The following is a 13,879-nucleotide window of genomic DNA, read 5'->3' on the forward strand; positions in this document are numbered from 1 at the left end:
GGAATAGAAGGGAACTTCCTTAATTTGATAATGGTTATTTATTTTAAAAATAAACCAAGCAACACCCAAAAAAACCTACAGCAAACAATTTACTTAATGGTAAATACTTCCTCTTTGAGAGTGGGAACAAGACTAGAATTCCCATAATCAAAAATTAACTATATGCAGTTAGGCAAAACAAAATAAATAAGTGAAAAGTATAAGGATCAGAAAGAAAAAAATCAAATTCACAAACAATATGATTATATATAATGAAAATCCAACAGAAACTATAGATTGTTAGAATTAGTAAGTGACTTCAACAAGGTTGACAGATAAAGAGGTCAAGGTAGAAAAATCAATTACATTCCTATATATCCACATAGATACCATCTATATCTAAAACCATCAAATATCTAGGAATATATCTAATAAAATATAAGATCTCTCTAAAGAAAATCATCAAATGTTTTATCAGATTTTAAATAACACCTAATAAAAAGAAAACGCCCATGTTGGAAGCCTTAATATTGCATGGATGTCAACTCTTGTCATCATTTTAATGCCAAATCAATCAAAATCCCAAAAGGTCTGTTGTTGTTTTTCCTTGTAGAACTGAACAAAGTTCATTCTTTTTTTAAAAAAAAATTTTTTAGGTGTATTGATGTACAATATTACATAAGTTTCAGGTGTACAACACAGTGAGTCACAACTTTTTAAAGTTATACACCATTTATAGCTATTATAAACTATTGGCTATATTCCCTGTGTTGTACAATATACCCTTATAGCTTATTTATTTTATATATAGTAGTTTGTACCTCTTAATCCCCAGCCCCTATCTTGCCTCTCCCTCATCCCTCTCCCCAGTGATAACCACTCATTTATTCTCTGTATCTGTGAGTCTGTTTCTTTTTTTGAACAAGTTGATTCTAAGATTTATATAGATAAGCAAAAGGTCAAGAAAAGCCAAGGCATTAATTAAAAGAAAGACATTCCTGAAGAAAGTAGAAGGATTTACTCTACTGGGTATCAAGATTCATTCTGACTCTAGAGTGATCAGGACAATTCCTATGATTCTAGGACAACTGCATATGAAAATAAAACCTTACCTCATGCCATACCAAAAATCAATTGCAGAAGGTACCCACCAAATGTGAAAGGCAAAACAATAAAGTTTCTAAAATATCTGTGGGACTTTAAGGTAGATAAAACATAAAGATTGCTAAAGAAGGAAAAAGATGTAAATTAAAAGACCTTAAAATTATGACCTTCCCTTCTGAAAAGGACTTTATTAAGAGAGTAAAATGGCAAGTGGAAGAAGATATCTGTAGCACACATATCTGACAATGAGCTTCTATCCAGAATACATAAAGAATTCCTTCAAACCAATAAGAAAAAGACAGACAACCATACAAAAAACTGGGCAAGAGACTTAAATAGGTGCCTCATGGAAAAGAAAATATAAATGGCCAATAAACATATGAAAAGGTGTTGAATCTCATTACCACAATAAGCCACCATTACACACTCACTAGAATGGCTAAAATTAAGAAGACCCACAACCCAGTGGCAGAGAGGGTATGGGGCCACAGGAACCCCCTAGTCTGTCGAACTACCCTAGCCTGTTGTAGGGGATATAAACAGGTAAAACTATTTCATAGTACCTACTAAAGCTAAATATGCTCACACCTCTTACCCAGAAATTCCACTCCTCGGAATATACCCAAGAGAAACGTATGTGCAGGTACACTAAGAGATCTGTACAAGAATGTTTTGCAGAAACTTTATTTATAAGTCAAAACTGGGAGCAACTCAAATATCCATCAACAGTAGAATGGGTGAATTGTAGCATATCCATTTAAATAGATCACTACAAAGCACTGAAAATATGGAAATGCAGGCAATAACATGAGTAAATCTTATACATGTTATATAGAACATAAAAAAAAACAAGACATGAGATATATGCATGATTCTGTAATAATACAGTTCAAAAACAGAACTAAACTATAGGTATGTAAGTCAATACAATAGTTAACTTGAGGGAGAAAGGCAAGAGGAATAACTGTACAGGAAACCAATAGGGATTCTAATTAGCTGCCAGTGTTCCATATTCAGACCTAACTGGTAGTTCTCCAAGAGTTTTCTTTATGACAAATCATTGAGCTTTACCTCTTTTTCTGTGCACTTTTCTATATGTGCTGTATTTCACATTACAAATGGTTAATGAAACAAAAGCTTAGAAAATTAAAATTAAACTTTTAAATACTAGGAATATCAAGTAATTTGGAGGGCATGTGGGAAACAGGACCCTCGACTGTTACAAGAATGATTATAAATTGGCAAAATCTTTTCAGGAGGACAATATGACAGAATCTATAAAAAATAAATCTAGCAATTTAACTTCGAAGAATCACTCTGAAAGATATGCTTAAGTGCACAAGGGTTAAAGTACAAAAATGTGAATGTGAACATTATTTTTAACAGTAACAAATTAAAGATAACACCCAAATAAATGACAATTAATTATATGACCATACTAAAAAGAACAACACTTTTAGGTGTATGGAGAACTTCCAAGGCATCGCCTACAAAACAATGATATCCCTGTTAACACTTTTAATGCACTGCTAGGCTTGCAGAAGGTAAAGGAAATCCCCAACCCAATCCCCTCTTCTCACACTCACTCCCAAAAGAGCTGAAACTAGAGTTTTGAGCAAGGAGCAACTGGAAGGCTAAGCTGCCCTGTAGGCAATGTCAGTGCAGGCATGGTTTCTAGGAATAAGCCATGGAGTACAGGGTCTAAACCTGAAACTTCTCCCTTAAGTCAAGGATCCATATTTTCTCTGGAGGAAAGCATCCCCTGTTTAGGTCCCCAAGATTCTCATAGATCAAAATCAAACAAATATGAGCTCACAATCATACATCATTAAAAACCCAAGCAAACAAAGCAGCAAGGATGAGTCAGCAAAATAACAAGAGATTTTTACCTCCAAAATTTTACTGTATCTTAGATACAGAATATAACTATTCATAAATTGTTTAAAGAAATAAAAGATGGCATTTAAAAGAGGGCGAGCAACAAGGAACTATCAAAAATACCAAGCAGATATGAAAATGAACCACACGGAACTTTGAGAAATTAAAAATATAACTAATGAAATGGAAAACTCATTGAACAAATGAATGAACAGATTAGACACAGGTGAAGAAAGAATCAGTGAATGGGAAGATAGAACTGAAGAAAATGATAAAAATGAGGTCTGATATATGTATCTAATTAGAGTCCCAGAAGAAGAGAATAGGATAATGGAGAAGAGAAAATATGTGAAGAGAAAATGGTTGAGGATTTTCCAGAACTAATAAAAGACACATCCACAAATAGAGAAAGCACAACATACACCAAGCAGAATAAATTAAAAGTACACCACACCTAATCACATTGCACTAAAATGTCGAATTTAAAAAGAGGAGACTTTAAAAGCAACCATAGAGAAAATAATCACCTCCTGAGGAAGGACAGTTAGACTGACAGAAAACATCTCAGCAGAAACATCCACAGTCAGATAATGTTGCATAAAATGGTTAAATGCTAATAGAAAAACAATCAACCCCTTCTTTGTACCTAGAAAAAATTACCTTTCAAAACTATGACAAAATATAAATATATCCAGATAAACAGATACAAAAAGAATTTACCAAAAGACATTCACTAAAGTAACTTCTAAAAGATATACTTCAAGAAGAAGAGGAAAACTGTAAACAACTGTAGGCCAATAAATTAGACAACTTAGATAAAATGGAAAAATTCCTAAAAAGGTACAAACTACAAAAACTGACTCAAGAAGAAATAGCACAATTTTCTATACCAAGTAAAGAGACTGAACTGGGTATCAAAACACTACCTACAAAGAAAAGCCCAGACCCAGATGGCTTCACTGGTGAATTCTATCAAATATCAATATTTAAAGAAGAATTACCATCAATCCTTCTCAAACCTTTCCAAAATTAAGCGGCTGAAATACTTCCCAACTCATTCGACAAGGCCAGTATTACAGACCAATACTTCTTATGAGAATGGACACAAAAAGCCTCAACAAAATAATAGCAAATTGAATCAGCAATATACAAGAAGAATCATATGCCATGACCAAGTGGGGTTTATCCCAGGAATGCAAGGTTGGTTTTAACATCCAAAAATAAATTAATATGTCATATCTATAGAAAAACAAAACACATGATAATAAATACCAATTGATGCAGAAAAGACATTTGACAAAATCCAGCATCCTTTCATGATAAAAACATTCAACAATTTAAGAAAAGTAGGGAACTTCTTCAACCCAATAAAGGATATCTACGAAAAGCCCAAAGCTAACATTACACATAATGATGAAAGACTGAATGCTGTCCCAATAAGACCGGGAACAAATCAGACAGGGAGGTCTATTCTTGCATTTAGCATTGCACTAAAGGTTCTAGCCAAGGGCTGTTATGCAAGAAAAAGACATAAAAGGCAACCAAACTGGAAAGGAAGAAGTAAAACTATCTCTAAATGATCTTATATAGAGAAAATCCTAAGGAATTCACTAAAAAACTTTTAGAACTAATAAATTCAGCAAGGTTGTAAGCTATAAGATCAATATACAGGGCTTCCCTGGTGGCGCAGTGGTTGAGAATCTGCCTGCTAATGCAGGGGACACGGGTTCGAGCCCTGGTCTGGGAAGAGCCCACATGCCGCGGAGCAACTAAGCCCGTGAGCCACAATTACTGAGCCTGCGCATCTGGAGCCTGTGCTCCGCAACAAGAGAGGCCGCAATAGTGAGAGGCCCGCGCACCGCGATGAAGAGTGGCCCCCACTCGCCACAACTAGAGAAAGCCCTCGCACGGAAACGAAGACCCAACACAGCCATAAATAAATAAATAAATAAAGTGGAACCTTTAAAAAAAAAAAAAAAAAAAAAAAGATCAATATACAAAAACAAATTGTATTTCTATACACTTGCAATGATCAATCTAAAAATGGAATTAAGAAAACAACTTCATTTACAACAGCAAAAAGAAAACACTCAGGGATAAACTTAACAAAGTACAAAATGTATCTCTGAAAAGACTGTTGAAAGAAAAACAAAGATCTGAATAAATGGAACAGCATCCCATGTTAACAAACTGGAAGACTTACTATTATAAAGATGGCCATATGCAAGCAATCTGCAGATTCACCACAATCCCTATCACAATCTCTGCTGGCTTCTTTGTAGCACTTGGCAAGCTGATTCTAAAATTCATAATGAAATTACAAGGGGCTCCTAATAGCCAGAACAATCTTGCAAAAGAACAATTTCAAAACTTACTAAAAAGCAACAGTAATCAAGGCAGGGTACAAGCATAAGTATAGACATATATATCAATGGCACACAATTGACTATCCAGAAATAAACCCATACATTTATGGGAAAAAATAGTCTCTTCAACAAATGGTGCTGGGACAACTAAATATCCACATACAAAGAATGAAGTTGGATCTCTACCTGAAATCATATATAAAAATTAACTCAAAATGGATCAAAGAACTAAATTTAAGAGCTAAAACTCTTTGAAGAAACAGGGGAAAATATTCATGACTTTGGATTTAGCAATGAATTCTTAGATATGACACCAAAAGCACAAACAACAAAAGAAAAACACAGACAAACTGGACCTCATCAAAATTAAACACTTTTTTGTGTATGGGTACAGATGGTTACTAGACTTATCATGGTAATCATATCATAATGTATGCAAATGTCAAATCACTATGTAGTATACCTGAAACTAACATAATATTGTACATCAACTATATTTCAAATGAACAAAGTTTTTAAATTGCAAATATTTTACAACAAAGAACATTATCAAAAAAGTGAAAAGTTCTCTGACAGAATATATTTGCAAATCATATATCTGATAAGGGCTTACTATCCACAATATACAGAATCCCTACAACTCAACAATGAAACAAATAACATAATTAAAAAGTGATCAAAGGACCTGAATAGATATTTCTCCAAAGAAAATATACAAATGGGCAATAAGCACATTAAAAAATGCTCTTAGTCTTCATGGAAATACAAATCAAAACCACAATGAGATACCATTTCATACCCACCAGGATGGCTAAACAAAAGGGCAGGTAACAAGTGTTGTCAAAGATATGGAGAAACTGGAAACCTGTACACTGCTGGTGGGAATGTAAAATGGTACAGCCATTTGGAAAACAGTCTGGCAGTTCCTGAAACTCCTGAGCTCCTGAGCTCCACTCCTAGGTATATGCCCAAGAAAAGTAAAGATATGTCCACACAAAAATTTATACACAAATATTTATAGCAACATTATTCATAATAGCCAAAAAGTGAAAACAACCCAAATGCTCATCAAACTGATGAATGGATAAACAAAATACAGTATATCTATACAATGGAATATTATTCAGTCATAAAAAGAAATGAAGTATTGATACCTGCTACAATACACATGAACCTTGCAAATATTATGCTAAAGTGCAAGAAGCCAGTCATAAAGGACCATCTATTGAATGATTCCATTCATATGCAATATCTGGAATAGGCAAATCTATAGAGATAAAAAGTAGATTAGGGGGCTTCCCTGGTGGCGCAGTGGTTAAGAATCCGCCTGCCAATGCAGGGGACATGGGTTCTAGCCCTGGTCCAGGAAGATCCCACATGCTGCAAAGCAACTAAGCCCGTGCGCCAAAACTACTGAGCCTGCGCTCTAGAGCCTGCGAGCCACAACTACTGAGCCCACGCACCACAAATACTGAAGCCCGCGCACCTAGAGCCCGTGATCCGCAGCAAGAGAAGCCCGCGCACCACAACAAAGAGTAGCCCCCGCTCGCCGCAACTATAGAAAGCCCGCGCACAGCAACAAAGACCCAATGCAGCCAAAAATAAATAAATTGATTTTTTAAAAAGTAGATTAGTAGCTGCTTAGGGCTGTTGGGGATGAGGAGATAAGGAGATGATGGCTAAAGGGTACAGAATTTTTTTTAGGTGATGAAAATGTTCTAAAATTGACTGTGATGCTGCTTACACATATCTGTGAATATAGTAAAAACCACCAAATTGCATACTTTAAGCAGGTAAATTGTATCGTATGTAACATATCACAATAAAACTTTCATAGGAAAAAGAGGAAAGATCTGAGATGTAAGAATGTTAAGCAAAGATATGGGTAAACGTGGTAGATCTAAACAAACACCTGTATAAAATAATACTGTAAATTGCGATTTTTTTTTTTTTTTAAAGAATAAGACAAATAGAGGGCAGGTAACAAGTGCTGTAAAAGATACAGAGAAACTGGACCCCTGTACACTGCTGGTGGGAATGTAAAATAGTACAGCCATTTTGGAAAACAGTCTGGCAGTTCCTGAAAAAGTTAAACATAAGTTACCACTTGACCCAGCAGCTCCACTACTAGGTATACGCCCAAGAAAAGTTATATGACAAAAACTTATATGACAATAACTGCATATAAGTTGGGAGCGATAACTGGAATTAAAGTATCCCAGATGAACTTTTTGGCCAACCCAATATTATGTGTTTGTGTGGCAGGTGTTGGGGCGGGAGTGGGGGTTAAATTATTAATTTTAGTCTATAAATATGCATGGTCAAATTGGACAAGTAACCAGAAAAATGACAGTAGCAGAATGTCTAACTTCCAAACAACAGAGAAAAAAATGAATATAAAAACTAACAAGCAAAAGTGAACAGAAGTCAGCAAACTACAGGCCAAGGGCAAAATCCAGCCTGCCACCTGTTTTTGTAAATAAAGGTTTACTAGAACACAGCCATGCTCATTTATATTTGTCTCTGGCTACTTCTGAGATATAATGGCAGAGCTGAGTAGCTACAACAGAGACCAGATGGCCAAAGCCTAAAGCATTTACTGTCTGCCACCCCTGCCTGTTTTTTTTTTTTTAATTTAAATACATGTTATTTTATGACAAAATACTTTCCTTTTTTTTCTCCCCTCTTATATTACAGTTAAGATGTGTTTAGGTAGGTTATATTATCTATGAATTTCATTTCAAGATAGTAAAGGGGGAGTTACAGTATTTGCTATAGTATTTGCTACAGTATTTGCTAGAAAAAAGTGTTGGATCTGCTAGGACTGAGAACCATCAGTTTAGGGGTCCAGAGATCATGTAAAAGCAGAATTTGGAAAGAAGCCCTAAACACATTTTGTCAACCCCAAACCAGGCCCCCTGGATATACCCTCCTCTACCTTCCAGATAAGACTCCTGTGCCTTGCCCATAGCAGTCACTGTATGGGCCCTTGCAGCCCATTCCAAGCCACTGTGCACCAGTATCAGTTTTCTAGATTGGGATGAGAGCTGTGGTGTCTGGCCCTTTATAGAAAAAGTTTGCTGACTTCCATTACAGAATACTAAACAATAGTCAAAAAGCAAGAATTACGCTGGGCTGCAGTTTCCTGAGCTTCGAAATAAATACAATATTCGCACCACTCTCATTTCATCAGAGGTACAAAGTTCAATTAGATAAAGAGCATTCGTGAAAGAACTTTTAATAGTCTGTGGCCTAGGAATATTCTCAACCTGCTCCCCCAGCTTCAGCTTCACATCCACCTTCTTCAGATTCCAACTAACAGAACCTAAATCCCTAAAACAAAAAAAGAGGCAGACCCTTATATTCCAACACAGACTTCAAGCCATATTAGGTTAAATGCAAGCTAGTGAAGAATACATATAATGTGGATAATCCCCCAAATGGTATGAGTGAGTGTGTGTGTGCGTGTTAGTGTGAAGTTCTGAAAAGATACATACTGTTAACAGTGGACACCTATTGCTTGGGCAGGAATAACATCACATTTTATACAATATACTCACTGCTTGAATCTTTTTCATTAAATTATTTGTTTTGAGATAATTGTAGGTTCACATGCAGGTGATCCTGAGTGCCCTTTACCCAGTCTCCCCCAATGGTGACATCTTGCAAAACTATATAGTATAATATCACAGCCAGGATAGTGACATTGATACACTCCATGATCTTATTCCAATCTCCCAAGTTTTACATGTAGTCCTGTGTGTTGTGTATGTGTATTTTATCACACATGTAGGTTCATGCATCTACCACCACAGTTAAAATACAGAGCAGTTCCATCACCAGAAGATCCCTCTTTGTTGACCTTCTATAATCACACCCCCTTCCTTCCACCTCCTCCCCATCCCACAGCCACCATTCATCTTTGTCATTTCAAGAATGTCATTTAAACAGAATCATAGTGTGTGATCTTTTGGGATTGGTTTTTGTCACTCTGCACATTTCTCTGAAGATTCACCCACATTGTTGTGTGTATTGAGATTTCATTCCTTTTTACTGCTCAACAGTTCCAGTTTACATAACCTGTTGTAGGCCACCTGTTGACAGACACTTGAGTTGTGCCCAGTTTCTAGCTATCACAAATAAAGCTGCTACGAACACTCCTGTACAGGGTTTTGGGTGAGCCTGAGTCTTCCCTTCTCTGTGACAAATGCCCAGGAGTGCAAGTGCTGGGTTATAGGGCACATGCATGTTTAGGTCTGCAAATCTAGTTTCTCTGCACCAGCATTCAGTGTTATTTCAATGTTACTATTTTAGTCATTCTGATAGTTGTGTAATGATTGCTTGAATCTCTTACAAGATTATGTTTACATATGAGGTTTAAAACTTGCAATAAAATTAAAAAGTAATCCATGCTTATTTATTACAATTTTGAAAAATATAGAAATGTGTAAAAAAGGAAGTAAAGTCCTATGCTTCTTCTCTTGAAAAATGGAATACTGATACTTATTCCTAAATCAATGTACCCAAGTTGCAGACAATGCAGGGCAGTCCGTCACTTTATTCTGACAGAGGCTCCCTTTTGGGTCTCTCCCCACCTTGAGGACAGCTCTAACCCCAAGCACCTCAGCTTATTCCCTCAGGGCCCTTGGCTTTGGAGGGGACCTCCTCAAAAGCCCAACAGCTGCAGAAGAGGGAGCACCCAGCCAAAGACAAGAGTGAGGACTCTTAACAAGTGAGAACCACAGACACATTGTCAGGACCAGGACGGTTAAACGGCTCCAGGGCAGCTGCCCAGAGGATGTAGAGAAGGAGGTCACTCTGTTTTGTTCCTACCTTTTTGTCACTTTGCTCCCACTGGAACAGTGTTCCTTAACCGTTTTAGCAAAACCTTTGACAGCCCAATGAAGCCTATGGATCCCTCTCGGAATAACATTTTTTAATGCAGAAAATAAAAAATAGAGGCTTGACCATGTCAAATACCGAACTATTTTTTAAAACAAATATATTATGTAGTATTACATAACAAAATCTCAGGAGTGAAGAATATAAAGATATCATGAGATATCTGTAGCAACTACAGTGTGAAATTAAAAGGTCTGAGTTCTCTTAATGGCAAAGTTGGGGGTCCTGCTGACCACACAGTGCTTGTTGCCACATTCGTAATGGAAGGAAACACTAATTTCAATTAGAGGTTAGTGAAAACAAAGATGTAATTTTTTTCCTATCCAAGTTCATGGAGCCCCTGAATTCCGATTTTACAGAACCGGAAAGAATAGGATCAGGCCTCTTCCCTAAGAGATCCTCCCAGGGTGCCCCTTGGCCTGAGGTATGGGGAGGAAGGAAGCCAGCGACACACAACCACAGGTAGGGTCTGGGCCTAGAGTCCCACTGAGGGCTGTAAGGAGAGGAATGGTTGGCGCTAGCCTGTTCTAAGGCTGCTAAGAAGGAAGCACAGAGCAGTGGCCTCAGGTCCTGGACCCCAGTACAGGGAGGGTGGAGAGAGGGCTGGGCCCAGGGTGGCCTGGAGCCAAGTGAACAAAGGGAAATGCTTCCTAGAAGCTAAAGTAACGTATTACCACCCGGCCCAGTCCATCTGGGGGAAACTTTAGCCACGTTTTTTTAATCCCCAATTTTTCTGCTTTCACCATCAGGGGTAGGTACTGGGAAACACTTCTTAGGAAAACCCCAAGTTAGTGTTAAGAGCCTAAGAAGCACACAGTGTGTTTCTGGAAGGATCTACCCACCTTTGTCAGTGCAAAAGCCACAGTGCCATCATCCTCAGTGGAAAGATCAAGCAGCCTCTGGTAAAATGCTTCATCATAAGGCCCATCTATTTGCAATGTTTTTCTGAAGGACAAAGCACAAAAAAACAGGATAACAAAGCTGCCTGGAAATCGTTTGTTAAACTGTTAGCAGTTTAAGAATCATTCATCTGGTTTTAAAGAACATTAATGGATTCATCTCTTCCTAATGCTAAACTTCGTTATGAAGCGTCTTGCAAGACCAGAACCAGGAGAGCCAAGGCTGAACGTCTCTTGTTCATGACAAATGGTGTCCAGGTAAGAGATGCTAGTGAAGGGGTGCTAGGGAGGAAGCGAAGCCAGGCCAGGGCAGCGGCCCCAGCCTCCACCACATGCCGCAGGTGTGGACCCTAGCAACCCCCATCAAGATGGCCAGGAGATGGACAAGGCAGTGCCTGAAGGCCAAAGCCCTGCGGCGGCTGGGTGAGCGTGGCTCACTGGCTGTGGAGCAGCACTGCCCCCTGCAGGCTCAGCTCCAACTCAGGACATGGAACTGCCTAATGCAGGGTTGTCAGGTTCACAAGATGTGCTTTCCTTTCTAGAAATGGGCAAGTGACCACAGATCTGACAGGACCCTTCACATGGCACTGAATCTCTGGGCCGAGCCTGGTATCTGGGGGCAGGGAAGGGAGGTAGCTGGGGTGAGTCATCCTCCTGGGAGGCCAGTGTTGTCCTCCCACTGGGGCGACCTGCTCCCCTCATCCCCATCTTGCCCTTAGGGCTGCTCGGGGCCCCATGTGGGCCCAGAAAGGGCAGGGGAGCCCTGGACCTGGGCCTCACCTCTCCTCAGGAAACTCCTCCAGGTACCGCTCAACCCGCCGGTACAGAGGGTAGAGGCCTTCGATGTCCAGCAGGTCCAACATCTGCACCTGGAGGGTTTTGTACAGAAGACAGCCCTTCGGTAACCCTGAGCGCTCCGGGGTGTTTTTTCCTACCAAGAACATCAGGGGAAAACGAGAGGTTTACTGTCAAGGACTAAAGAAGGTGGCGGGCACAGGCCGCACCCTGCCTCACGGAGCTGCTGGGGCTGGGACAAGCGGACGTTCAGGACCGGGCACAAAAGAAAGGCAGGTGACCCACACCTCACTCTGTGCCTCTCCTTCCTCTCAACATCCTTCAACCTCCATCACACCAGCCCAGATCTGAGTTTAGAGAGATGAACCTCAGTCTAAATAAGACAAGGCACAAAATTTAAAACGACCATGTTGACATCGTCAAAACTGCAAGACTGCATCTGCGGAGCCCAGAGCCACAGCCCATGCTGAGAGACGAGTGGCCACACTGAGCAGGGAGCTGTCATGGCAGGGATGGTGCGGAAACAAGGTCCATTCCACACTCGAGCATTCTCGGGCCCCTGCCATGCACCGGGGGCCTCAAGGGCTGGGGAGACAGAGTCCCAGACCATTTATCCCACCCTTCAAAGAAACAGCCGCGTCCTATGAACAAACAAATATTCCGAGTCACAGGGAGCAGCTGTGGCCATGTGCAGTTCTGACACTGTGACCTCTGACCTCCCCCACCTCTGGCAAAACATGCTCAGTCATGTAAGACAGAGTGAAAGTGCATAGGCCCAGCTAGAAGGGATTTGTTAAAATTATAGGCTATTCATACAGTGGAATATCTACCTCATGGTCAATAAAATTTCAAAAAATACAATTGCTGATATAGATACAGATTTATACTAATCAGGCAAAAACATCAGGTTACAAAATAGCATGTAGAACACATTGCACATCCCATGGGTCAGGTTTATGTGTGTGTACATACGCAGGGAAGGTCTGGAAGAAAAGTCCACAGGTGTCAACAGTGCCTCGGAGACCAGTGTCCATCTGTGTGTCCTTCCAAACACATTCCATCTACTTAAAAGCAGTTAAGTACCCAAATATGGGCATAAGTTTACCAAAATTGTCTGAAATGACTAGGTATCACTTTTGCAACAAGAAAAATACCCACAAAATTCATTTGTACTAAGAAAAATGTGAAATGGGGGACAGAAGAAGGGTGACTTGTGCTTAGGAAGCTGTGTGGCAAAACAGTAGCACCTAAAATCCACGCAGGAGCAGGGCTACCATCTTCCTATGTCATACCCCCACGGCCATCCTCAGAGGCTCTAAGAACCCACAGGGATCATCAGCACAAAAACTAAATAATCTGAATCTTCCTAGTTGGCCCCTCAAAATAAGTTCCTGGCTATGGCTTCGCATGCCACATACTTGAGTGTGTTGTGGAGCCCGCCAGCAGACGACAAAGGTGGCAAACGAGGAGGCCATGAACATTCATGGCAAAAACCCAAATCAGTCACCAGATCACCCTGAAGTCTGGATGCCCACTGAGTCAAAGCCAGACCACAGCGAGTCTGTGAGGAACGGGGACTTGAGTAGGAGGCACCCAGAGCCACAGGTCCCTCACGTCTGTGTTCACAACTCGTCTGCAAACTGCCACCCACTGAGGCCACCCACCTGCCCTAAAGGGCCTTGCACTATGGGACTGCAACATTCCGGGCCTCAATTCTCCCCATCTAAGAAAAAGGCCAAGGAAAACCTATCCCCAGGGTTGCAATGAGATGGAACAGGACAATGCAGCGGAAACACTCAGCAAACCACAGAGGATGCACAGATGTGTGGGATGATATTTAGGGAAAACCCTATAGCCCAAATGTATGCTGCAACTTATAAACCCAGATAAGAGATGAGAAAGGCAGTATCCCCACCTGGGGCTGAGAGACAGGGAGGCCCAGCTTTGGGGAGCCCT

General features: G+C 39.9%; 1 protein-coding gene across 2 annotated transcripts in view; it reads right to left on the bottom strand.

The window, feature by feature from the left end:
• IPPK (inositol-pentakisphosphate 2-kinase) overlaps nt 1–13,879 on the bottom strand; it is a 56,656-nt gene that overhangs the window by 13,252 nt on the left and 29,525 nt on the right. The window contains exons 10-12 of one of the 2 annotated variants that reach the window (XM_007182387.2): nt 11,909–12,059; nt 11,072–11,174; nt 5,941–8,660 (exon numbers count right to left, since the gene is read on the bottom strand). In XM_007182387.2, coding sequence (XP_007182449.1) covers nt 8,643–8,660; nt 11,072–11,174; nt 11,909–12,059 — 272 coding nt within the window. In that variant the 3' untranslated portion in view covers nt 5,941–8,642. Of the gene's footprint in view, nt 1–5,940; nt 8,661–11,071; nt 11,175–11,908; nt 12,060–13,879 lie in introns of those variants that run through there. The other variant, XM_057547769.1, reaches the window with a different exon arrangement.

This window comes from Balaenoptera acutorostrata, chromosome 6 (genome assembly GCF_949987535.1).
Source record: "Balaenoptera acutorostrata chromosome 6, mBalAcu1.1, whole genome shotgun sequence".
NCBI classification, from domain to species: Eukaryota; Metazoa; Chordata; class Mammalia; order Artiodactyla; family Balaenopteridae; genus Balaenoptera; species Balaenoptera acutorostrata.